Source organism: Mauremys mutica, chromosome 5, assembly GCF_020497125.1.
Source record: "Mauremys mutica isolate MM-2020 ecotype Southern chromosome 5, ASM2049712v1, whole genome shotgun sequence".
Classification (NCBI taxonomy): domain Eukaryota; kingdom Metazoa; phylum Chordata; order Testudines; family Geoemydidae; genus Mauremys; species Mauremys mutica.
The window spans coordinates 13,271,672-13,299,015 of record NC_059076.1 but is presented as its reverse complement, the minus strand read 5'-3'; the positions used below and the strand labels follow the sequence as shown (position 1 = coordinate 13,299,015).

The 27,344-nt window shown below is 47.9% G+C and overlaps 2 protein-coding genes across 2 annotated transcripts in view; one reads left to right on the top strand and one right to left on the bottom strand.

The window, feature by feature from the left end:
• Nucleotides 1–27,344, bottom strand: part of GTF2E2 (general transcription factor IIE subunit 2) — a 62,743-nt gene that overhangs the window by 15,479 nt on the left and 19,920 nt on the right. Inside the window, exons 3-5 of the mRNA XM_045017836.1 lie at nt 23,043–23,134; nt 22,261–22,368; nt 20,134–20,316 (exon numbers count right to left, since the gene is read on the bottom strand). Of these exons, the coding sequence (XP_044873771.1) occupies nt 20,134–20,316; nt 22,261–22,368; nt 23,043–23,134 (383 nt within the window). The remainder of the gene's footprint in view (nt 1–20,133; nt 20,317–22,260; nt 22,369–23,042; nt 23,135–27,344) is intronic.
• Nucleotides 1–27,344, top strand: part of SMIM18 (small integral membrane protein 18) — a 54,195-nt gene that overhangs the window by 19,332 nt on the left and 7,519 nt on the right. The window lies entirely within an intron of this gene.

The following is a 27,344-nucleotide window of genomic DNA, read 5'->3' as shown; positions in this document are numbered from 1 at the left end:
CAATGTGTTAAATGGAAGTCACTTTAATTATGTTTTATTCAAGTCATTATATAAAAAAACCTTCATATTAAGAATTTTTTCAAAAGTTGAATGCTAGCAAAAAAACTCAGGCTTAATTCTACAGCAGAACCGCAGAGTTACGAATGCCATGGGCATGTTTGTAACTCTGAAATGTCCATAACTCTGAACAAGATGTTTTGGTTGGTCCTTTAAAAGTTTACAACAGAACATTGACTTAATGCAGCTTTGAAGCTTTACTATGCAGAAGAAAAATGCTGCTTTTAATCATCTTAATTTAAATGAAACAAGCACAGAAATAGTTTCCTTATTTTGTAAAAAAATTTTTTTTAAAAACTCCCCCCCCTTTATTTTTTAGTAGTTTACATTTAACACAATGCTTTTTGGGGGGTCTCTGCTGCTGCCTGGTTGCATACTTCCTGTTTCAAATGAGGTGTGTGGTTGACTGATCAGTTTGTAACTCTGAGATTCTACTGTACTACTAAGCTACTCTGCAGGAAGGCCCACCATAACTTTTTATCATCTGTTGACATAGAGCTATTCAAAGTGCAGGATGAGATTTTGCCCACCCAAAAGGTACCCTATTTTTTTAGGGTTCAGCTCACAGACTACTGTGGAGGGAAAATTGTTTTAACTACTGACAGTTGATTGTGCAGCAATCCGTACTGACAGAGGCACAAATAAGGTCTTGTCAGAAGCTCAGAGGCCACTGGGCCCTTGAAGAATACAGAAGTAGATCATCATCCATATTTTTCCATTTGTGTTGCAATGGTGATCCAATGTCTGGTTTACCTATGTGCAAAGACATCCAAATCTTTGTTTGCTCTTTTGACAGGCCCTTCAAACTGTCCTCACATGCTGGGAGCTTGGCCACTGACCTGTCCTTTTTGATGGCTAGAACTGAGGTGCAAGCAATTCAGGTCTCTGCGAGTCTCCTTTTCTTTCTAGCTCTGGTCATACAACATGGCTACCAACTTCCTTGATGCAGAGATTGTGGCTTGTCAATCACTCTCTGCCAATTTGGCAAGATCTCTGAAGTGGTAAGATCCCTCTGCTTTGGCAACAACAGATTCCTCCCCCCACATAGGAATGACACAAAGTTACAAGAAGTATGTTGAAGGAACCAGGAGTGTACCACAAATTGCATGCATGGGTATAAAATGACATTTGTCAGCTATGCTGGTAATGGCACTTGTTTCAATCCATGTTATCTAGGTGTTCCATTTTTAGAAAGTAGTTAACAACAAGGACTAAAACATCTGCATCAGCTGATCTAATTACTATGGTGCATAGAATCATAGAACCATAGGGTTAGAAGGGACCACAAGGGTCATCTAGTCTAATCCCTTCCAAGATGCAGGTTCGTTTGACACCAAGAGACCCAAAAGAAGTCACCTGGAACATACAGCATGCAGAAGCATCCTTGTGTCTGCATCTTCTTGAGTACTATACTGTACAGAGGTTCTTCAACACCTCTACCAGTGATGGACTTTGCTACTTCACCACTGGAAAAGCCTCCAGCAAGAACAAATGTGCACTGGAAGTGCTCCCACACTCTCAGGTGCATTTTGAATCATATATTCACACAGGAAATTTACACGTGACTGCTTGTTGGATGCCACGTTTAGAATTTTTTTCCATGGAGGTTCAAGGCATCCACCAAACATCTGGTATTTTTTGCATCCAACCTCAGAACATGTTGTAGGCCTTGCGGGAGCCGCAGGCATAACTAACAGTATGAACCAAAGACTGTGAACCAGAACTGGCCTGGCCTTGGCAAAATAGCAACACACAGGTATTAGTTAACACCAAGTAAGCACATTCCTGACCTAAGAGGATGGTACAAGAAGAGGATGGTACCCAGAGTTCACAAGCAATTGTGTAAACACATTCCTAGGAGAAGGTACAGGGGCACACAGATTCTCAGATAAGGAGGGACTGACAGGATAATGGAAGTGGAGGTTTTGTTCCAACTAGCAGGTACAAGGTACAGGATAAGAATGAAAAGCATATGGAATGTAATATGTAATTTGTTCATACCAGTGTATAAAAGGAGAAGTCATAGGAGGGGCATCTTTGTGCTGGTCTAGGGGACAGGACCCTGGTGTTCTGATTGAACTAATACCACTGTCACAGGCGCACACGTTAGTGTATCTGTAGCTCCTATGGGGTGCTGGTACTGTGCTTTGTTGACAATAAACGTGGCCGAGCGCCTTCGCCTCCGAACCGAGCCTGTGCTCTTTCTTATGAACAACATGGAGGTCTGCTAAAACAAACCGCTGCACTGCTAGTGCAGCTGACATCGGAGCTCCAAGAACAGTAACACTAGCAACATGAACAACATGGCAGCATTAGCAACATTCCATAGCACTACCACCACCTGTCTGATACGGTTTTTCTGCAGTTTTCACAGTGTTACTGTTGTCACATCTGTCAAAGACTTTGATTACAGAATTAGCTTTGTCAAATCTTTTTAGGACCTGCCTCAAGTACTCAGCAGCCAACTCATCACACGTGAAATTTGTCTCCAGCCATCAATTGTTTAACAGCCATGGCATCTCTGATGCATACTGTGCTTTCTTTGTTGCATGCTCTTAGCTCATGGATTTTTTCAACTTGAATTTCAAGTTGATTGAGCTCTGTCTGTTCCTCTCTTTGTTCCATCAACATGCAAGAAGGACCTAGGCACGGGTTCAGCTGAGTGACTAAGAACAGTTACCACTGAAACATCATCTCTGCATCTTACTAAGTACAGAGCTCCGCGGAACACAATTTCTGGACTGATAGCTGCTGTGATTGTCCCTCCATTGCCAGACATAATTTTGGTCTTCTTGGCCATGTCAACAAATATTTTGATGCCAATTTCTTGACGAGGCTGAAGAAGCTACCTGAACCATCAGAATTAAGTATACCTCTAGCAAATCTCTCCATTTGTTTTTCACCAACATCTGCTATTTTCAGTAGACTCCTGAACATCTGATGTTACATGCAGTCCAGTAGATACGTTGATAAGCACTTCTGGATCTGATTCAGGGTCAAACGGGTTTTGTCACATTGTTGATGACACGGCTGGTAAGAGCTGTAACATGCTCTTCATCCGTCTTCAGTGCAGAGGTAAAACTTGTTTGTTGTCTTTGTCTTCACTATTTTTTATTAGGCCACTTCTTTCTCTCATAACTTTTGCATATTCATAATATGAAGCTGTGTACTGTCATCTCTAATACTAATATTGACCTGTGCATAAGTGTCACTGAATTAAAAATCTAGTTTCTAGAACATTTCAAAGGCTAGTACTGCATGCATAGGCAATTACAAGATAAAACCTTCCACAAGGCAGACGAGATGCTACATTGTATGTATACAAACTTATGAATGGAGAAGCATTACATTAGGAATTCATGTACATTTATATCGACCCACTATGTAGTACAAACTATGGGCATGCAATCCACTGCTGCTGGTGCACAACCTTCAGTGAGACTCATCTGGTCAGCAAATTTCAATTGAAAATATAGAAAACTATTATAATCACTTGTGAAACACTTTGACATTTAAGAATGTGTGACGTGAAAACATTTCATGTTAGTACACTGCAAAACGTTGATATTTGCCATTTTTGCCACATGCTAAATAGCTTCATCATTTCTAAAAAAATACTTGCACGAACAAAACCAATAAAATGTTTTTAATACTTTGTCATTTGGTAGCTTTGACCAATAAACACTATATTAAGGTATTGTATGCAGTGTAGTTGTAGCATGTCAGTCCCAGGATATTAGAGAGACAAGGTGGGTGAGGTAATATCTTTTACTGAACCAACTTCACAGAGAAGAAGAGCTCTGTGTAAGCTCAAAAGCTTGTCTCTCTCACCAGCAGAAGTTGATCCAATAAAAGATACTCCCCCACGCACTCTGACTCTCTAATATTAAGGTGTTGAAATTAACTTAAACAGTGAAAATTCATAGTCCTGTTGCAGTGTTTCTGGAACTATGAAAAAATGATACTGTCTCATTTTGGGTACCATTATTTCACCTCGCCTACAGACTTACTGCTCCACTTGCCAGGTCCACATCATAGCTCATCTACATGTACATAACATAAGCTTTCAAATGATATATGGATATGGGTGTGTATAGGTGTGACAGTCTGTATCCCCATGTTCACCGTTTTTACAAGATGATGATGGATTTTGTACGAAGTATGCCTTGTGAGGTAACACTTGAAAGCTTATAATTTGCTGATAATTCCTGTCCTGGAAAATATGTGTGGAAACATTGTACATAAAGTTTTAAGATTCTACTGTATAACACTACTGAGACATGTTCCAAGTTTAGAAACGCAGCCACAAACCAGTTCCTCAGAGACAAAAGGCAAACAGATGCCTCAGCCAGGTGTCAACAAAATCAAATGGATTATCACCTGGTTAAGTGGACATTCTTCGGCAGGAAAAAGGGTGCGAGAAAGAAAAGACGGTTACTCACCGTTGTAACTGTTGTTCTTCGAGATGTGTTGCTCCTATCCATTCCATGTAGGTGTGTGCGCCGCGCGTGCACGGCTCTTCGGAACATTTTTAGCCTAGCAACACCGGCGGGCCGGCTGGGCGCCCCCTGGAGTGGCGCCGCTATAGCACTAGTTATATACCCCAGCCGGCCCGTCCGCTCCTCAGTTCCTTCTTGCCGGCTACTCCGACAGTGGGGAAGGAGGGCGGGTCTGGAATGGATAGGAGCAACACATCTTGAAGAACAACAGTTACAACGGTGAGTAACCGTCTTTTCTTCTTCGAGTGATTGCTCCTATGCATTCCATGTAGGTGACTCCCAAGCCTTACCTAGGCGGTGGGGTCGGAGTGAGACGTGGCAGAGTGCAAGACTGCGGAGCCGAAGGCTGCATCGTCTCTGGATTGCTGCACCAACGCGTAGTGGGAGGCGAAGGTGTGGACAGAAGACCAGGTGGCCGCTCTACAGATGTCCTGAATGGGGACATGGGCCAGAAAGGCGGCAGACGAGGCGTGCGCTCTCGTACAGTGAGCGGTAAGACGGGCAGCTGGCACCCCAGCCAGCTCATAGCATGTTCTGATGCATGCGGTGACCCATGAGGAAATCCTCTGAGAGGAGACCGGCTTGCCTTTCATACGTTCTGCAACCGCTATGAACAGTTGTGGCGAACGCCGGAAGGATTTTGTTCGATGTATGTAGAACGCAAGGGCCCTGCGGACATCCAGGGTGTGCAGCTGTTGATTCCGACTCGAGGCATGAGGCTTCGGGAAAAAAACGGGAAGGAAAATGTCCTGATTTACATGGAAGGCTGACACCACCTTAGGGAGGAAGGCCGGGTGAGGCCGAAGCTGGACCTTGTCCGCATGAAAGATGGTGTACGGAGGACCGGCCGTCAGGGCCTGGAGCTTGGAAACTCGCCTTGCTGAGGTTATTGCGACGAGAAAGGCTGTTTTCCACGACAGGTGGAGCAGTGAACACGCAGCCATGGGCTCAAAGGGGGTTCCCATGAGCCTGCCCAAGACCAGATTCAGGTCCCAGGGCGGAGTCAGAGGCCGCACTGGCGGGAACAAACGCTCAAGACCCTTGAGGAAGCGGGAAACCGTAGGATCGGAGAAGATGGATCGGTGACCGACGGGTGGCCTGAAGGCCGATATCGCTGCCAGGTGCACCTTTAACGATGAGACCACAAGACCCTGCTCTTTAAGTGACCAGAGGTAGTCCAGTATCGTTGGGATAGGGACGACGAATGGATTCAGATCTCTCTGGTCGCACCATATGGCGAATCGCTTCCATTTAGAGAGGTAGGTCGAGCGAGTGGAGGGCTTTCTGCTCTCCAGCAGGACCCGCTGGACCGCCGCCGAACAGGACCGCTCCGCGTGGATCAACCACTCAGGTACCAGGCTGTCAGATGGAGGGACTGCAGGTCCGGGTGGCGGAGCCTGCCGAAGTCCTGCGTTATCAGGTCCGGCCATAAGGGCAGAGGGATGGGATCTCGTACCGATAGCTCGAGCAGCAGAGTGTACCAGTGCTGTCTCGGCCAGGCTGGAGCGACGAGTATGAGGCGGGCTCTGTCCCTCCGAAGCTTGAGAAGCACCCGATGTACGAGCGGGAACGGAGGGAAGGCATACAGTAGGTGACCCGTCCAGGGGTAGAGGAATGCGTCCGACAGGGAGCCCGGGGCGCGACCCTGGAATGAGCAGAACTGGTGGCACTTCCTGTTCTCTCTGGAGGCGAACAGGTCTATCCGGGGAAACCCCCACCTCCGGAAAATCGTGTGAACCACATCTGGGCGGAGGGACCACTCGTGGGACAGGAACGACCTGCTCAGATGGTCGGCCAGCGTGTTCTGCACCCCTGGAAGATAGGACGCCACTAGGTGAATGGAGTGGGCTATGCAGAAGTCCCACAGTAGCATCGCCTCCGTGCACAGCGGAGAAGATCGGGCTCCACCCTGCTTGTTGACATAAAACATCGCCGTTGTGTTGTCCGTCAACACCGTGATACAACGCCCCTGGAGACTGGGGCAAAAGGCTTGACAGGCGAGGCGAATCGCCCGGAGCTCTCTGACATTGATATGGAGGGAGAGCTCTCAGGGCGACCAGAGGCCTTGGGTGTGTAGGTCGGCTAGGTGCGCTCCCCACCCCAGCTCTGACGCATCCGTGGTCAGAGTGGCGGATGGTTGAAGAGGGCGGAAAGAGACTCCGGCACACACGACTGCTGGGTCCAGCCACCAAGTGAGCGAAGCGAGTGCTGGCTTCGTGGGCGTGACCACCATATCGATGGAGTCGCGGTGGGGCCGGTACACTGACGCGAGCCAAATTTGAAATGGGCGAAGGTGCAACCTCGCGTACTGAGTGACGAACGTACACGAAGCCATGTGGCCTAGAAGGCGGAGGCAGGAACGCACTGTTGTCCGTGGGAAAGCTTGTAGGTCTCGAACTAGAGAGACCAGAGACTGATGCCGAGGTTGGGGCAGGCAGGCCCTGGCCAAATTGGAATCCAGGACCGCACCGATGAACTCCACTCTTTGCGAAGGGGTCAACATCGACTTCTCGGCATTTATCATGAGCCCTAGACGCTGAAACAGGGCTAGGACCGTGGCCATGTGGGACGCCACCAGTTGGCGGGATGGTCCTCGGACTAGCCAGTCGTCGAGATAGGGGTAGACATGTATCCGACGACGGCGGATGGCCGTGGCCACCACTGCCATGCACTTGGTGAATACCCTCGGCGCTGTACAGAGGCCGAAAGGCAGCACTGTGAATTGGTAGTGCGTATTGTTGACAACGAAACGCAGGTAGCGCCGATGAGGAGGGTAAATGGCGACATGAAAATACGCGTCCTTCATCTCGAGGGCAGCAAACCAGTCTCCCGGATCCAGGGAGGGAATGATAGTCCCCAGGGTTACCATGCGAAACTTGAGCTTGACAAGGTATTTGTTGAGCTCTCGGAGGTCGAGTATGGGTCGTAGGCCTCCCTTCGCCTTGGGGATTAAGAAATATCGGGAGTAAAATCCCCTGCCTCGCATATCGCTCGGCACTTCCTCTATAGCACCCAATCTCAGCAGAGACTCGACCTCTTGTAGGAGGACTTGCTCGTGAGAGGGGTCCCTGAAGAGGGACGGGGTGGGTGGGTGGGAGGGTGGGGGCGAAACAAACTGAAGATGGTAACCAGACTCTACCGTGCGTAGTACCCAGTTGTCCGATGTAATCTGGGACCACGCTGGGAGGAAGTGGGAAAGATGATTGAAAAATAACGGGGAAGGATCCAGAGGAGAGACTGATGGGCCGTCCTCGGGCGTCCCATCAAAACGCCTGCTTCGGCCCTTGGGGGGCCTTGGAAGGCGCCTGGGACTGGGTACGCCGATTGCCCGATGGTCTACGGCGGTTCAGTCTGCCCCTGCGTGTATTATCCGGCCGAGACTTGGACTGATTGAACGGCCGAAAGGGCTGCTGCCTGAAAGGCCTCCATTGTGTCGCAGGCGTATGCATGCCTAGCGTACGGATGGCAATGCGCCCATCCTTAAGGGTCTGTATCCTGGAGTCCGTTTTCTCCGAGAATAAGCCCTTGGTATCGAAGGGCAAGTTTTGCAAAGTATACTGAACCTCTGGCGGCAAGGTGGACGACTGCAGCCAGGAGATCCTTCTCATTGTCACTCCCGATGCCAAGGTCCTGGCTCCGGAGTCTGCAGAGTCCAGTGAGCCCTGAATAGAGGACCTGGTAGCTTTCTTGCCCTCTTCCAGCAAAGCTGAGAACTCCTGCCTGGAGGATGTTGGAACCAACTCCGTAAATTTAGAGAGGGCTACGAAATTATCGTAGGCATAGCGGGCCAGGAGAACCAACTGATTGGCTATGCGTAATTGGAGGCCGCCAGCCGAATATACCTTCCGGCCCAACAGGTCCATTCTGCGCGCGTCTTTGGACTTAGGTGCAGGCGCAGGTTGCCCATTTCGCTCCCGGTCATTCACCGACTGTACCACTAGGGAGTCCGGGGCCGATGGGTGTACAGGTACTCGGACCCAGTCGGGGGTACCGAGTACTTCCGCTCCACTCCACGGGCAGTGGGAGGGATGGACGCCGGGGACTGCCAGAGTGTGGTAGCATTTCTCTGGATCGTCCGAACAAACGGTAGGGCCACTCGCATGGGGGCCTCCGTTCCGACCACATTAGTGATCGGGTCCTCGTCCTCGATGACCTCCGCTACCGGGAGGTTAACAGCTTGTGCCACCCGACGAAGGAGGTCCTGATGGGCACGTAAGTCAATCGGTGGGGGATCGGATGACGAGGATCCCGCCACCGCCTCGTCGGGCGAGGAAGACGAGGACTGGGCCTGACCAATAGGCAGAGGCTGAGGCTCGTCCATGGGGTGTGAGGTCGCCGTCTCCACGGGATGTTCCGTCTGCACCGACGGCGGTGGAACCTCAACCGGAGGCGATGGAGGGGGCCTGCTGACGGTGGCTTCCGGCACCCCATGGTCAGAAGGCCCCTGTCGCGGGAGGAAGGGGGCGCCCTGAGCCTCGTGACCCGCCCAGCGGGTCCAGAAACCCCATTGCTGGGGACCCAGGTCTTGTCCTTGTGGGTCCGCGCGGTAATCTGCACCGCTGCCGTCGTGTGAAGCGACCGACGGTTGGCGGGAAGGCCACGGGGGGGCAGAGGCGCTCAGAGACTGCGCCGTTGATGCCACCAGTCTGTCCGTACCCGGCGCCGATCGTCTCGGTGCCGGGAGCGCGAGCGGGACCTTCGACAGCGAGAGTAGCGGGAGGTCGACCGCGATCTCGATCGTCGTCGACGGGAGCGGCTTCGAGAACGGCGTCGGGAGCGGTGCCGGGATCCGGACCTTCCTCGGTGCCGACGGTCCGGAGAGCGGGACCGGGACCTGGAACGCCTCCGGGAGTACGATTGGTACCGCGATGAGGAGCGGTACCGGGACTGCGACCGGCGCCGAGAAGGAGAGCGGTACCGGGATGGAGACCGGTGCCGTGACCTTGAACGGCGGGAAGGTGACCGTCTCCGGGATCGGGACCGGGAGCGGGACCTGGATCGCCTTCTATCCCGTTTGTCAGGGGTGGCAGGTCGTACCATGGCCGGTTTGCCCACTGACGGAACAGCCCGCACCGGCGGTGCCGGGGGCCGGAGGCTCGGTGCCTCTGTTAGCTCTATGAGCTCCCTCGCCGTCGAGAACGTCTCGGGCGCGGACGGGAGAGGCAGCTCGACCACGGTTTGCACCGGGGAGCGCGGGGGTACCGGACTCGACGGCCCTGCCGGTGCCGGAGTCGACGGTACCGTGCACGGTCCGTGCGCTGTCGAGGACGGTGCCAAAGGCGCCGCTACTGGCTGCTGGACCAATGGTCTCAACGTAGCAGTCTCTACAGCCTTGGGCTTAGGCTTCCGTTTCCCAGATGGTGAATGGGAACGGTGCCGGGGCTTCGGTGCCGGCTGCTTCTTAAGAGTCTCGGTACCGGACCGGCCGGGGACCGCTGGAGCGCTCCTCACCGAGGACGACGGCGGAGCCGGAGGAGTCGGCACCGCAGGGGTAAGCACTGACTCCATGAGGAACTGCCGTAATCTAATGTCCCGCTCCTTTTTCGTTCGCGGCTTGAACGACCTGCAAATGAGGCACTTGTCTGGTCGATGTCCCTCGCCGAGACAACGAAGGCAGGTGTCGTGGGGGTCCCCAACGGGCATATGCCGCTGGCAAGCCGCACAGGGCTTGAATCCAGGTGTCTTGGGCATACGCCCGCACCGGACGGGAAAAGAGGGGTTAAGCCCCCCTAATTCTCCCTAATCTATCTAATAACTACTCAACTAACTAATTTTAACAACTAACTATATACACTAAATACAAAACTAGAACCAAGGTGAGCTAGGTAAGTGGAGGACGACAAGCACTCCACAGTTCCAACTGGCCATCACGGGCGGGAAGAAGGAACTGAGGAGTGGACGGGCCGGCTGGGGTATATAACTAGCGCTATAGCGGCGCCACTCCAGGGGGCGCCCAGCCGGCCCGCCGGTGTTGCTAGGCTAAAAATGTTCCGAAGAGCCGTGCACGCGCAGCGCGCACACCTACATGGAATGCATAGGAGCAATCACTCGAAGAAGAAAGAAACATTTTGGCAAAGAAAGAGCTGGAGGTTCCCTTCCCCACAGACCTTCTGTCTCCTGAACCTCAGTTACAGAGGATTTTCAAAGAAAAAGAGAACTATAACAAAGGGGGAACAGATGCCCCAAAATACCCCTCCCTTTCTCTCTGCCCCTGGCATCAACACCACCTGAAGGACAAGGAAATTAACTCTGAACTGGGGGAGGGGTCCTGGATGAAAGAAATCCAGCCAGTAAGACTGCTAAAGCATGTGGTGAAAGAAACCTTTGCTTTACTTAGCTTGTTAAATTAGATATTAATTGTGTTTTATCTTTTATTTTCTTGTGACCAATTCTGACTTTTATGCCTCATTACTTGTAATCACTTAAAATCTATCTTTCTGTAATTAACAGACTTCTTGTATTGTTTTATCTAAACCAGTGTGGGTTTGAGAAACTCCATCTGAGATCAGATTAGTGCATATCATTTACTATTAATGAAATGACAGACTTTACATGAGCTGATATTGTCCATGTGGGTGCTCGGCAGAACAAGAGACACCTTTCTGGGGGGAAGTCTGGGAGTTTGCTGGTGTTGTCCATAGTGTAATTCCTGGGTGGCTGGGAGTGATTTACATACTGGAGGCTGTGTAGGCAGACCAGGAGTGTTGCTCTCACAGAGAAGCAGTTTAAGAGGCACCCCAGGTTCAAGAATTGAGGGGACACAGCTGTTCAACAGTCCAGATTGTACCCTGGGTAATGTCACAGTTGGATACGTACCTTTTTTTTTTTTTTTAAAGGTTCTTTTTGGAGTATTGCCATATACCACCCAATCTTGCAATAGTGAAAGCTGTAACAAAGCAAGAATGCAAGAAACTATAAGGAAGCAGCAATGAGACATAGATGGTAGAGCAAAATGAACACCACGTCTGACAACTTTGACAAAGTGAAGATGAGCTGAACAAATTGAAAGGAGCAATGGGATTAAGTGCATAATGTAAAAACAGTGCACAACTAGAGAGTGGGAGACCAAAGAACGTTTATAAATAGCAAACAGAAAAGTTGTGAAAGATGTGGTAAGACACCAATTCAGAGCTGGAAAAAAGTCCAGTAAAGGATGCAGTGTGTAAGGGATGCCACAAAACTGGACATTTTGCATTATGATGCAGGTCACCAAGAATAGTGAAAGCAAGAGAAGAGAAGAGAACAGTCAGTTAATAATAAGTTCATACTGGTGAGGGAAAGATCCTCAGTAGAACAGATAACACTAGGACGAATCTGGATGGATGAAACCTTTAATTTAAAATTGACACTGGAGCAGCAGTTGAGTGCAATTAAAATAATAATAATAATATAAAGTGCTTATATTTTTGCAGGACAGAGCCTGCAAAAATTTAATCAGATTCTACACTACATAGGATGTTTGTGGCAACTTCCGTGGGAAACTGGAGAAGGGAAAAAAGTTCTTCAACAAACAGCGGCTGTGACACAAGGGCTTTCATCTTCAGTGTGTTCTGATGTAACAAAGACATCCTGAGCCGGCAAGCACTTTGTCAGGAAGTGAGGCCCTGCAGGAAACTGTTCAGAAGTGAGAATACGCTCTGGAAGACTGAACAGACCCCCCAAAAGACTTGATCTTTAGAATACAGGCAGTATTTATATGTAATTAGTGAGATGGCATATCAATATGTAGTTTTAAAGGATCTGAATTTTATTTTGAATTGTTCATTAATTTACATTCTTCGGTAGACAACATTTAACAATTTGAAAGACAGGGAGACGGGGAGTGGAGTTCACCTTGGTCCTCCACTTCCCAGAGAGCACTAGAAAATGTTGCAGGAGGAACTTAGTAAAATGGAGGACTTCTGGGTAGGAGGTAATTTTCTATTTCTCTGCTTAAGCACGTTCAGACATTAACTAATCAGTCATCACAGCACTCTTAGGTGGTAGGAGGTAAAGTAGCACTATCCCATTTTATACACAAGGAAACAAACAGAGAAAAGACGGTTACTCACCTGTAGTAACTGTTGTTCTTCGAGATGTGTTGCTCCTATCCATTCCAGTTAGGTGTGCGCGCCGCGCGTGCACGGCTCTTCGGAACATTTTTACCCTAGCAACACTCGGTGGGTCGGCTGGGCGCCCCCTGGAGTGGCGCCACTATGGCGCAGGATATATACCCCTGCCGACCCATCCGCTCCTCAGTTCCTTCTTGCCGGCTACTCCGACAGTGGGGAAGGAGGGCGGGTCTGGAATGGATAGGAGCAACACATCTCGAAGAACAACAGTTACTACAGGTGAGTAACCGTCTTTTCTTCTTCGAGTGATTGCTCCTATGCATTCCAGTTAGGTGATTCCCAAGCCTTACGTAGGCGGTGGGGTCGGAGTTAGATGTTGCAGAATGCAAACTGCTAAGCCAAAGGCTGCATCAGCTATGGACTCTTGGACCAATGAATCAAAAGTGTGGATCGAGGACCAGGGAGCTGCACGACACATCCCCTGAAAGGGTATGTGAGCCAGGAAGGCAGCAGAGAAGCCTGAGCCCTGGTGGAATGTGCAGTAAGATGGCTCCATGGAACATGGGCCAAAAATCCAGGAGGTGCGGATGCACAACGTCATTGAATATGAAATCCTCTAGGAGGAGACAGGTAAGCCCTTCGTCCGGTATGCCGGTACGACAACGGTTTGGGGGCATTACGAGAGGGCTCTGTCCGCCAGATATAGATTGCGGACGCCCTACGGACGTCGAAGGAGTGCAATTGTTGTTCTCCTTGCAATGAGAGTGGCTTCGGAAAGAAGACCTGAAGGAAGACATCCTGGTAGATATAAAAGGCCGACACCTCCTTAGGGAGGCAGGGCGGACGTGGTAAGAACTGCCCTTGTCCTAGAGGAACACATTATACTGTGGGCCTATTGTGAGAGCCTGAATCTCGGAGACTCGTCTGGCCGTTTGAAAGGCTACAGGAAAACCGTCTCCCAGGACAGGTATATCAATGAGCATGCTGAGATTGGCTCAAATAGGGCAGGCATAGACTGGTTAGAACCAGGTTGAGGACCCAGGTTTATGGCGGGGCCCCACTTGGGGGGTATAAACGCTCCAAGCCCTGAGGAACCTGATGGAATGGATCGGGACCTCGGCGGGAGAAACATTGCGTGTTTCGAAGCAGCAGGAGAAACGCGTTCACTTGGCCAGATACATTAACCGAGTGGAAGATTTTCTACCACCCCGGAGAATCCTGTAGACCCGAGGCAGAACCACGTAACTCGGAACGGGTTAGCCACGCAGCAGCCCTGTTGTGAGGTGCAGGGAGTACAAGTCCGGGTGGTGAAGCTCGCCGTGATCCCGCGACACGGGGTCTGGGCAAAGAGGGTTGGCTACCGACAGGTGTAGCAACATGGTGCACCAGTGCTGCCCGGGTTACGCTGGAGCGATCACGATCAGGTGCGCTCTGTCCCTGCGGAGTTTTAGCAGGACCCTGTGAACCAGCGGGAACAGTGTAAAAGCGTACAGCAGATGGCTGATCCACTGCCTCAGGGAAACCGCCCCAAGACCGAGCCTGGGGAGAGGCCTTGGAACGAGGAGAACTTCTTTCTCTCTTCGTTCTTGCGAGAGCGAGGAGGCTATGCGGGAAAAGCTCCACGTCCGGAAAACGGAATGGATAATGTCCGGAGGAAACGACCACTTGCGAGACAGGAAGGATCTGCTGAGGCGATCCGCCAGCTGAGACGCCTGGTACACAAGGCAGACCGGTCTCAGCTCTCGGACACTGATGTGTAAGGCCATCTCTCGCGCCGACCGAAGGCCGTGAGTGCGAAGCCGAGCCAGGGGAGCACCCAGCCGAGAGATGGGGTGTCTGTCCGGAGGGACCCCGAGGGGTGAATGGAACAGCCTCCATGGATACACCAGGGAGGGCGCTGACTCCCGGTCGAGGGAGCCTAGGATGCTCGGGGGGAACGAGACGACCACGAGTATGGTATCTCTGCCCGGGTGGTACACCCAGGTGAGCCACAATTGAAGTGGACGGAGGCGAAGCCTGGCATGTTCGGTTACAAACGTGCAGACAGCCGTGTGACTCAGGAAACCTAGGCAAGTGCGAGCCAAAGTTGTCGGGAAGGACCGTAGGCCTTGTACAATCGTTACCCTCGCCTGAAACCGAGGCTGAGGTAAGCAGGCTCTGGAGAGACTGGAGGCCAGGGCGGCCCCAATGAATTCTATTCCCTGTGTGGGAATGAGAGTGGATTTTCCCATTGATCATCAGGCCTAGACACGGGAATAGGTCCGTGTCGATGCCCACACGACTGGTAACTTGGGCCTGGTGGTCCCTTGAATGAGCCAATCGTCTAGATACGGAGAACGTGTATCCGACGGCGGCGAAGAGACGCGGCGACTACAGCCATGCACTTTGCATACACTTGGGCTGTATAGAGGCCAACCGGGAGGGCCGTATACTGGAAACGACGGTAGGCCCCAAACGAGGGCACCTTCTGTGTGGAGAAGAAATAGTGAAGTGAAACATGCGCCCTGCATATGGAGGGCGGCGTACCAGTTTCCAGGATCCAAGGATGCGATTGACGTCCCCGCTGGGTACCGTGCGGAACTTAACTGCATCGTGACTTGTCACGGTCCCGCAGGTCTAGGATAGGTCTGAGACCTCCCTTCGCCTAGGGGATAGGTTTCGTCCTTAGGTACCTCCTGTACCTTTGGGGTCCGGATTGACGCCTACGACCGCGTAAGCCACGCCCGCTGGCAAAGTACTGACTTTGGCAAGGCGCAGGGAAAGAGCGGATACGCTGGGGACGGCAATGTCGGTTCTGAATTACCGGCGTGTGTATGCCGACAGAGAGAGAGCTCAAAGCGACCCTGCTGCCCTCTAGGCTTTGCCGCTTAGGGCCAGTGTTTCCAGGGAACAGGCCTTTGTCATTGAAGGGCAAGTCCTGTACAGTGTGCCGCAGCTGCGAGGGAAGGCTCGATAACTGGAGCCATCTTGTGGCCACCCCCGAGGCCAGAGCGGGAGTTCTGAAGAACCGCCTCTGTAAATTTGGCTGCCACCCATAGTAGTGGCTAAGCAGGGCTTGCCAGTCTGCCACACGAAGTTGCAGGGCCCCCGCCGAGTATATCTTACGGCCCAGTAAGACCATACGCCTAGCCTCCTTAGATATAGGGGCTGGTGCGTTTGGATTAGAGGAGGGCCCGAGGAGTATGTTCCTGCCCCCCCTATCCGGGGAGGAGGAGGAAGAAAGGCCAGGGAGAAGCGGGTCCTGTGGGGGCTCGCGCTCCTGGACGACCTCCTGATCCGGCGGGATCGGGGAGCCCGGTGGATGAACCGGGGCTTGCTCCATACCGGTCGGAGGGGGACAGCTAATTGTCACCTCTGGCACCCAGAGCTCCGACGGAGCGGAGCGAGATGGGATCACTGGTACGCCGCTGGCGTGGTAGGACACCCAAGGCGTCCAGAATGACCACTGATAGGTCTCCTGGAAGACTCTGGAGGGCCCATCGGAAAACAGAGTCCTATGCATAGGAAGCGTCCGCACGGAACGACACTGATGCGTGTCTGGATGGCCCTGGAGGAGCTGAAAAGCCCATGGTAGAGTCTGCGTCTGTAACTGACGTCACTCGACGCTGCGCCCGGGATCGGTACCGGGATGGATCGGTGCTGCGGGACGCTGACCGGTGCCGCGAGTACTACTGGTACCGACATGGAGAACGGTGCCGAGACTGAGAGCGGCGTCGGGACCTCGATCGGCGGGACCGAGAACATCTGCGGGACCGCGATCATAAACGGTGCCGCTCTGCGGTGCCGACGGAGGGTGGACTGATCAAGGCAGGCTTGCCGATTGACTATGTAACCCGCACCGGCGGTGCCGGGGGTTGAGGCAGCGCAGGCTCTGCCCTCGCCAGCAACTCCCTCGCTGTGGAAATGTTTCCAGCGTGGAGGGAATAGTGAGCTCGACCACAGCTCGCACCACAGACGCCACTTCATAGCGAGCTCGACCACGGTCCGTACCGGGGAGCTTGCCAGCACCGGACTCGACGGTCCTTACCTGGCCGGAGTTGATGGTGCGGATATCGTCGGTGCACAGCAGACATCGGTGCCGGGCGATCCGACTGAGCATAGCGCTCGGCTGCGGAGCAGGTGGCTCGGACGCAGCTTCCTAGCGAGCCCGACCACGGTTAGTACCGGGGAGCTTACCGGCACCGGACTCGACGGATCTTGCCTGGCCGGAGTTAATGGTGCGGACATTGACGGTGCTGCGGCAGACATCGGTGCCGGGCAATCCGACTGAGCATCGCGCTCGGCTGCGGAGCAGGCAGCTCGGATGCAGCTTCAGAGTGAGCTCGACCGCGGTCCGTACCGGGGAGCTAGCCAGCACCGGACTCGACGGTCCTTACCTGGCCAGAGTTGATGGTGTGGATATCGTCGGTGCCGCGGCAGACATCGGTGCCGGGCGATCCCACTGAGCATAACGCTCGGCTGCGGAGCAGGCGGCTCGGACGCAGCTTCATAGCGAGCTCGACCACGGTCCGTACCGGGGAGCTTTCCAGCACCGGACTCGACGGCTCTTGCCTGGCCGGAGTTAATGGTGCGGATATTGTCGGTGCCGCGGCAGACATCGGTGCCGGGCGCTCCGACTGAGTATAGCGCTCGGCTGCGGAGCAGGCGGCTCGGACGCAGCTTCAGAGCGAGCTCGACCACGGTCCGTACCGGGGAGCTTTCCAGCACCGGACTCGACGGCTCTTGCCTGGCCGGAGTTAATGGTGCGGATATTGTCGGTGCCGCGGCAGACATCGGTGCCGGGCGATCCGACTGAGTATAGCGCTCGGCTGCGGAGCAGGCGGCTCGGACGCAGCTTCAGAGCGAGCTCGACCACGGACCATACCGGGGAGCTTTCCAGCACCGGACTCGACGGCTCTTGCCTGGCCGGAGTTAATGGTGCGGATATTGTCGGTGCCGTGGCAGACATCGGTGCCGGGCGATCCGACTGAGCATCGCGCTCAGCTGCGGAGCAGGGACGTCGGCGACGGTCGGTGCCGAGAGGCCTTAGCGGTACCGGCGATCCGGTGCCGAGGGAGCGCTCCTTGAAGATTAACCAGCGCTCGGCGCCGAGAGCGGAGGAGCAAGAGCTGCCTCCCTCAGGAGCTGCTTGAGGGGAAAGTCCCGCTCCCCTTTGTTCTCAGATGAAAGGCCTCACAAAAGCGGCACTTATCTGTGTGGTGAGATCCCTCGAGGCACTTAAGAGAGGATCTCTTGTCGGCAGCGGCTTATGGCTGGCCGAGCATTACACAACCCTGTGGACCGGGCATCGGACCCGGTACCGGGTGAGGGGAAGGGGATAAACCCCGAACCCCTGTAAAATAAATACTATTCTACAAACAAAATAAAGTTAACTACAACTGTAAACAGAACGAGAGAAACTACGAGTAGCTAGGGAAGTGGAGGTCAGTTAAGCTGCGCTCCACTGTTCCAACTGGCCGTCACGGGCAGGAAGAAGGAACTGAGGAGCGGATGGGTCGGCAGGGGTATATATCCTGCGCCATAGTGGCGCCACTCCAGGGGGCGCCCAGCCGACCCACCGAGTATTGCTAGGGTAAAAATGTTCCGAAGAGCCGTGCACGCGCGGCGCGCACACCTAACTGGAATGCATAGGAGCAATCACTCGAAGAAGAAGCAATTTGCCCAAGGCCACACAGTGAATCAGTGGCAAAAGTCTCTTGACTCCCAGTATTATGGTTACTCCTCCAGACCACACTGCTCTGATGCCAGAGGTGCTGAATATCCACAGTTCCCACTGATTTCAGCTGCCATCTGTTGAGAGTGCTCAGCACTTCAGAAAATAAGGACCCAGGTGTCTAAAGAAAGGCACCCAGAAAATTATGAACACATAATTAGTGGTCATGTGTGAAGTGTTTGGCGTAAGTGATTTGCCCACTAGGCCACAGGAATTCTGTGGCAGAGTCAGGGATGAGTCCAGTTCTCCAGGCGGACACTCCCTATCCTTTCTCTTCCTGCAACCTCCTGCCTTAGTCACTACACCTCTTCCAACTTCTATCTACAAACAAGGTAGGGGTCATACGAACAACTGCTTCATCCACTACACAACCCTGATTCATGCTTAGATCAGGCCCATCCTTTGCAAAGAATGAAGGAAGCTAATAGAGAACAATGCATAATACTGGATTAAGGAACCAGATTAAGCTAAATGAAAATAAACCACTATTAAACTAAAATAGGAGTGTCTACACACAAATTTGCACTGGTTCAGCTGAACCAATTTAAAAACACACTAAGGTAAATGGGTGCAAGTTTGTTTGTAGACCAGGCCTTAGTAACTAATCAGGGGCCTGAGCCTTAAAAAAGCTGATCTGAATTGAGTACTCAATTCCTATTGACCAGGATCAGGCTACGTGGCAATACTAGGGTTGCCAACTCTGACTGAAGCTATTCCAGGAGATTTCCCCCCCAACATAATGTCATTTTCTTAAAATATCCTATTAAAATCTCCTGGATTGCTTTCAATAGTCACCAGGAGATGGATGCCGATTCTGAGAGACTCAAGGCCCATCCTGGAGGGTTGGCAACCCTACAATAGACAGGCAACGCTGTGGCATCATTTCTCCATTAATTTACCATCTTGATTTGATATTTTTTTTTTACAATTTTTTATTACGTTTTCTAAACAAATACATAATAATTTAGAATTATGAATCATGATCAAAACTACCATAGTCCAGGATTCTTCCTGAGACTGCTAGTTCTTAAAAAAGATCTTCAAGAATCCTTATTTTTTTTAAAAAAAGATTAAGATCACATATCAATATTTAAGCAAATGATAAATCATTTATCTACAATTTCCTGAGTTCAAGATTCAATGTTTCTCCTATGAGTGAAGGGAGAAGGGATTTTCAAATATTTAAATTTAACGCATAAGTGCCTTTGTAATACTCAAGTTTACTTTTCTGTAACTTAGTACTTTAATACGGTTTTTATTTTTGCATTGAGTAACACAGGCTTTGCACTTCACTGAGCCAAGTCTGCTTTTGTGAAAGTGAAGCAGTTACTGCTATGACAGTTTACCAGAGAATGGAGCTAAGTCATTGCAGTATCTTGAAGTATGTGAAAAGATCGCTGATTCAGACATTTTTAAGACCAGAAGGGACCACTGTGAAGTCTGACCTCCTGTATAACACAGGCCCACATGGCTTCCCTGAATTAATTCCTGCATGACCTAGAGCAGATCTTTCAGAAAAAAATCCTGACTTGATTTTAAAATTTCCAGTGATGGAGAACAACAAATCTTTGTAAATTGTTCCAAAGGTTAATTACTCATGCTGTTAAACATGTGCCTCTTATTTCTAGTCTAAATGTGTCTAGATTCAACTTCCAGCCATTAAGTCTTGGTATAAGACCTGCTAAATTGAAGAGACCTCTATTACCACCTTTCTGTTCCCCATGCAAGTACTTATACATTGTGATGAAGTCACCCCCAGCCTACTCTTTGATAAGACAAATAGATTGAACGGTGAGTCACAAGTGTTACTCACCTTTATGGCTTTCTGTGCATTGGGCAGCCCTTCCTCAATATCTTCCAGAAGGATTCCTCCCAGTCCCCGCTGGTCGTGCTTGTCCAAGAGCCTGAGCAGAGCCTTTTTATCTTTCAAATTGTACTTAGGTTTGAAAGCATATTTCCCATCTATAACTTCTATTTTGGGATTGCTGACTAGAGCCTGTAATAGGGACATAAGTTTTAAACTTAAGAAAAAACATGAATGTATATGTATATTTGACTAAACAAACTTGTCATCTGTCAATGATGGCACACCAGCAACATATTGTAGCTGACAATTAACAGGCTTGATTAGGAAGGGGACTTGGGATTCAGGATCTCAGATCCAGTACAGGCAGAATTCATGATGGTACTTTTTACTTTACAGAGGAGGGTTAAGCACTATTTATACAATGCACCTTAGGCTGGGAGATCCATAAAGACACTTGTGGCAGCTGTTTTAGAAAAAGCTGCACAGCTCCTTTTTGGAAGGAGATTAGAGAAATAAAAATACCAGGGGATACAAAAATATGAATTCGTCTGGACATAAAATGCAAACAAACTATTTACCCAACATATCGCACTGATCTCATATTGAGGTTACAAATGTGAAAGACATTACCCTGGGATGAACAAATCTGTAGTCAGTCTTCCCCAACTGGTGTCAACCGGCACCAGCAGATGCAGAAGAAATTGAGAAGGGCAGACTTCCTGCACAGAAGAACTTTACCCATGATGGCAACTTCAGAGTGAAACTGAACAGGATTTCACGGACAATTGAAATGATAAAGATACGTTCCTGTTTCACAGCCAGTACCACAATGGAAGTTCTTCTGCAAGAGAGAGCAACCCTACTTAGTTTCTTCTGCAGCTGCCAGCCTGACCCTGAAAGGAGAAAGAGAAGAGACACAGAAAGAAGAAAGGAGGGAGAACACACAGTCATCATAAAAAAGTTAACTAACTTTGGTAGCCTACCAAATTCTCAAGAGATTATGTAAGCCACCAAAGCTTTAAAGTGAACTGCCATAATGTGCCTGTTAATAGCCTACTAGACTACCATGCTGTTGAGCCTTTGTTCACACTTTATTATCACTTACAAATGCAATAATAATTTAACAAAGTGTTTTCTTCTTAGTTTAGCATCTATGTGATAATGCTCTAATGGTGAAATCCTCGACAAAGCTGCCATTGACTTAATTGGGGCCAGGATTTTACCCTACAGGTGCACATCTCTGGGATTTAGCAGGGGTATTAGTGCCAGTGGAATGTTGCAAGATACTTTTGTTATAGCCACACTACTTTTACTATATCTTGTCTTTTGAATGTAACTACTACATATACTGATTGTCTTCTTGCTATATGTCTATGTTAGTTGGTATTAAATAAAAATGTAAGTAATGTTTCACTCATAAATGAAGCAGAAGAAGAAAAGCAGGTTACATTTAAAGACACCAGACTCCAACCATTGCGTTTTATGGAATTTTACTTTGCTAAAGCATACTGAAGGACCATAAAGAGATTCATTCTCATCAGGTAAAAAGTGTGTTAGGAGGAGGAGGATGGGGGCAACATGGTTAAATACTGTATTTCCATAAAAGAGAAAAGGATATACAAAACAGTAACCTCAAACAAAACACCCCACCCCCAAGTCTTCTGCTACCACTCCATCCTTAGCTCACCAAAATATGATGAAAATTCTAAAGCTCTTGACCAGTAAATAACTGTGAATCTAGAGATATTATTTTAGCCAAACTGTTTTTCTTTGGTTAATATAAGATCTTCAAATGCTGGAGCAGTTTTACATTTAACATATACATTAAGATTCTTTGACAAGTATTGGCTCATTGTATTGCATCAGTAATGAATTAACTAACTTTATACCAAGATTTGTAAATGCTCTTCACATGACTCGTTTTACAATCTTTCACAATTTTAGAATCATTTCCGTTTCAGAGCTAGTATCACTACAGCACTGGGTTATTCTTGAGAAGGAATACAAGTAAAGAGGACACAGCATTTTTAGCAGAAAAGTTATATTACAGAGTTTATCATTAAGCAAATGTATATGAGTTGAGTTTTATTATTACTGGTCATTAGTTAGAGTCTGAAAATTTGTTTTCTTTACCTCACTCATTAACCATTGTTTCTGCCTGAGTCCAATATCTAAGTGTTGCGTTTCATCCAAAATTTCTTCTAGAGTTAATGGATGTGTATCACCACGCTGGTGCCGCGTCTGATAAAATAAATACGATTTATTAGAGCTCTGCAGGTACTTAATGAAAGTATGAACTCTACTGCAATTTATTAAGACTGGTAACATGTTATGGCAATCCCCACCCCACAGAATTAGCTGTTTTAATTTAAAAGAAAAAAGTCATGATGCACAATATTTTAATAACTATTAATTCAAGGACTGAAATCTTCAACAGTTTGCTCTGGAAACCTAGTAAGAAAATGAATCTATAACGTCTGTTATGATGAAAGACAGCACTTAAAATAAAAGCTGATGATAGGAAATGAGTCAAATTATAAATTTAAGAATAGTTGACATTCCTAAACATATGGAAGAAATTAGCCCTGAAAGAGATTTTGAGAAATGGTTCCGGAATCGTTGATCAGTTCTCATCTCTGGTTTACGTCAGCAGACTCTCAACCATCTTCTTACTTTTAAACTGAGCAAACTTGAGCTGGAGTCACTAGGATACAAACATGGGGGAATCTTACAATGACAATTTTTATATCAATGACGTTTTTGGCATTAAACAAGTAGTTCTGCATGTCTGATAAAAGTTCTTAATATTACTGCTACAATGAAAGGTCAGCTTATATAAATGTGTCTGAGATGACAAGTGGATAAATATGTATAAACATTTCAGAAAAATTATACTTGAAATAAAATGACTATACCTTCATATAATTCACTATCTTAGCAAGGACTCCAAACTTGTAGCCAGAGCCTCCTGAAAGGGCTTTCAAGTTAAATGACCCATTGCTGTGGTCTGCAAAAGAAGCAAAAGAACATGTTCTCAGAAACAGATTTTTAGTTTTGCACTCAACACAGCTTCAATTATACATCTCTTTTTGGTACTACAACCATAAATAAAAAGTATACATAGTTCAGAAGTCCAGACCTGGGCACTTTCATTCACTCTTTGTGAATGAAAATATGGTCTCTATGTAATTCTGTAAGTGCAGAAATGTAAATATTTAGGCTTTAAAGAGGAGGTAAGCAAAAATCAATACCAAAGGAGTAAATTTTAATTCCTAGGCTTAATATCTCATGTTTGACTTTTTGTTGACACCAACAACTTTTAAACAACTATAATTGTATTCACTGAATGTCATCTACAGGCAAGCTCAAGGTTCCCACCCACCCACTTGACTGAATGGTACCTATATGCTGTGACATTGTGAGCCAGAAGTAGAAAATTTAATTTAAAATTGCGAGCAATACAATACCAGTTAAAATGCCCTTCTCTATTCTGATGTGGCTTCTAATCTGAGCTGCTTCAACCGAAATTAATTGCAGTAGCAAAGTCCACCAACTGTATCAGAATCAAATGCCATTGCTACTGGTTTCTATACATGAAACAATCCCTCAGCATGCCTCTTCAGACTGATATTTGTTACCTTCTGGCAAACTAGAGCCAATACACTGTCTATACTTTTCACATTTCCATTAACTTGGGGCACTGTGAAGCAAACTTCTGAACAATCTGAAAAATGTTCCACCTTAGTTCATGAAGAATGAAACATATGAGCAATTTCCTGTTTATATGTAGCAGCTGCTAAGTGGCTGTTATGAAAAAAATTAATCACAGAGATAATATGATTAATGACTCAGCTACTGGAGTGGAGAGTATGCTTATAAAATTTGTGGATGATATTGAGCTGAGAGAGGTTACTAGCACTTTGGAGGCCAGGTTTAGAATTCAAAACTACTCTGACAAATTGGAGAACTGGTCTGAATTCAACAAGATGAATCTCAATAACAACCAGTGCAAAGTACTTCATGTAGGAAGGAAAAAAATCAAATGCACACCGAAAAATTGGGGAATAACTAGCTAGATGGTAGTAAGGCTGAAAAGGATCTGGAGGACATAGGGGAACACAATTTGAATATGAGTCAACAATGTGATCCAGTTGCGAAATCATTCTTGAGTGCACTAACAGGATTGTCACAGATCAGACATGGGAGGTAATTGTCCCACTCTGCTTGGCACGGGTGAGGCCTCAACTGGAGTAATGCATCCAATTCTGGGCACCACACTTTAGAAAAGGATAAACTGGAGAAAATATAGAGGAGAGCAACAAAAATGATAAAGGTTTAGAAAATCTGACCTATGTGGAAAGGTTAAAAAAATTGGGCATGTTTAGTCTTGAGAAAAGATGACCAATGGCGAACCTGATAACAGTCTTCAAATATGACAAGGGCAGCTATAAAGAGGAAGGTGATCAATTGTTCTCTGTGTCCACTGAAGGTAGGAGAAACAGTAATGGACTTAATTTGCAGCAAAGGAGATTTAGGTTAGATATTAGGAAAAACTTTCTAACTACAGGGGTAATTAAGCTCTGGAATAGGCTTCCAAGGGAGATTGTGGAATCCCCTGGCAGTGGAGATTTTTAAAAACAAGTTGGACAAACACCTGTCAGGGATGGTCTAAGTCAGTGGTTCTCAACCTTTTTGGGGTCGGGACCTGTCTGTAAATGTTTGTGGCCTGTCGTGAACCAATAAATAGTCTGGGGGTGGAGGCTCTGGGGTGGTTTTGGTCAGTCAGCTCCTGCCCCCTGGGGAGGCTGGGTCCTGCAGTTCCTGTACTGTGGGGCTGGCTGGGCTCAGCTCTCTGCTCCGGGCATTGCAACCTCAGCCCCCAGTTATCAAGTCCAGTCCCCCAGTTGGACCAAATTTGTGTGAGTAGAGTTGTGACTTGCTCATGGGGTTGCAGTGCTACTCACTCAAATTTGGCCTACCCAGATTCCCATCATCATGACAGCTGGGCCCATCCTGAGTGGCGCTGGGACCCTAGAGGTTGCAATGCCTGGAGCAGTGAGGTGAGCCCCGCCGGGAGGAGCTGCCACACGACCCTTTGAAACATTCTGGCAATCCAGTTTTGGATCCTGACCCATGGTTTGAGAAACCCATGTCTAGGTTTATTTGGTCCTGCCATAGTGTAGGGGGCTGGACTTAATAACGTCAGAATAAACACAGAATAAAAGGACGGTCTCTGACCTAAGGACCTTACAATCTAAGTATAGAACAGTTCTTGCAAAACTTTCCTCTTAACCATATCGGCCACATTATCTGTCACAAAATTAGTCACATAGTACTTGCAATCAAAAGGTCTGAGAAGGAATATATCTCTAGCTATTGCTGTCAAATAGTCACATGAATGTGGCTGACCCAAGGTACCAGTGTTTGTCACACACAGGTAAACATCTCTCTCTCAGCAGTTACTGTAGCATGCACAATAGTTTGTGAACATTACATCAAACATGTACACAGTAGTTTCTGAAAATATTCAATCTACTTGTCTTATGCAAATAAATGTCTCATTTAACATATGAGCAAATGTCAGTCAGAAAAACAGAAATTAAAAATATCTATAGCAGAAGGTTCCAAACTGAACAATTTCACAGAGAGTTGGATGGTCACATGACACTGGCTCTTTGTTTCCAGCTACTAAATTTAACCAAAAGACAGTTAAAATACATTAAATACTTTCTTATTACTTTTGTAAACAGTTGCTGCAGTTACCAGAGAAGTAGCAAAATGTGATGGTGAAAAAGAAAAAAGGCTGTCCTCACAATTTTGAATGGGTCTCTCTATTGTAAATTGTGTGCCACATTATAAAATATAATCTGAGAACCCTAATCTACAGAGAATTTCACCCAGTGATTCCTGAATATTAACAGATTGAACTATGGTACATCTTTTAGAAAGCCATCTAATCTTGATATAAAGACTCCAAGTTAACACAACACCATTTTAATATTTTAAATAACTAATAACCATTTCTAACCACTTCACATCGCTGGAGTTAAACGTTGCACATTTTGCATGGAAGGAAAAGTCATCTGTGGTGTGGATGAGAATGTAGAGAAGGCAAACTTGTAGGTTGCACCAGGTATATGAGAATTTAAACAGAAATTTCCAGTCTTTCTTATGGTTGGTTGCTGGTATATGCACTGAAGCAGTCTTAAGTGATTTTTAACACAATCTTTGACAAATATAAATTAATAAACTGATATGATTCTCTAAACACAGGGCACTTCAGAAAGGGAGAGTCACCTCAGCTCTATCTGTAACCTACTGCTTTATAACAGTCCTTAATTCACTCCAGCAAAGCCCTTCCCAAACTCAAAAATAAGACTTTTTAGTGCTCCAAACAGGGTTAGACAACACACAGTTAAAAATGCTGTTGCCCTGTCTCCACCAATGCTTTGACTGATGATTGCACAAATGAAGCACAGGAATGGCAGTTAGGAAAATTACTAGCGCAGACAAGGCCTACGTGTCTTTAATGCCATTTCTAAAGGTTTGGTTTCCAACTGGGAATTCTATTGTTGGTGGATACTTTTTTATAAGCCATAGCACACATTAACACTCTGCAAAACACATTTGCCCATAAGCACTATAAAAGCAGAAAATGGAAACTTATTTTCTTACTAAAGTCAGTCTGAAACCAGTTCTCAGCATCCAGACACTGAAAATCAATGTTTCCAGTTGGGTATCCAAAAGTTAAGGCATTCAAAATCAACAGTTATTCTGAAAGTCTTAGTCAGATTTTTTTTTTTACCCCCTACTTAAGGTACCACAACAGAGTACAACTAGCAACGACATACTCTGTGGATCTAGTCTAATACACTATTGTATTCTAGGAAATTTATTTGAGACTTCTGCTAAGGACCAATCATTCACGGTAAATTGGGAGTAGACTCAGAAAGTGGGTTATCACATAAGTGGTAGACTCAGAGAAAATGTGTTATATTCACCGTGTTTAAATTTAGCATGCCCTTGCTTCTTTAAAGGGAACTGTAGATTAACTTTCAAAACTCAGTCTGCTAATACGCCCACACTATCCAGCTTGGCATTTCGGAAGAGGCAGGAAGCATTTGGCGCACTGCCAGTTATGTACTAATTTTATTTGCAAGTTAGTTTCTAAAAAGATTGTGAAATAAACATTCAAAATTGTCAGATTTAAAAAAAAA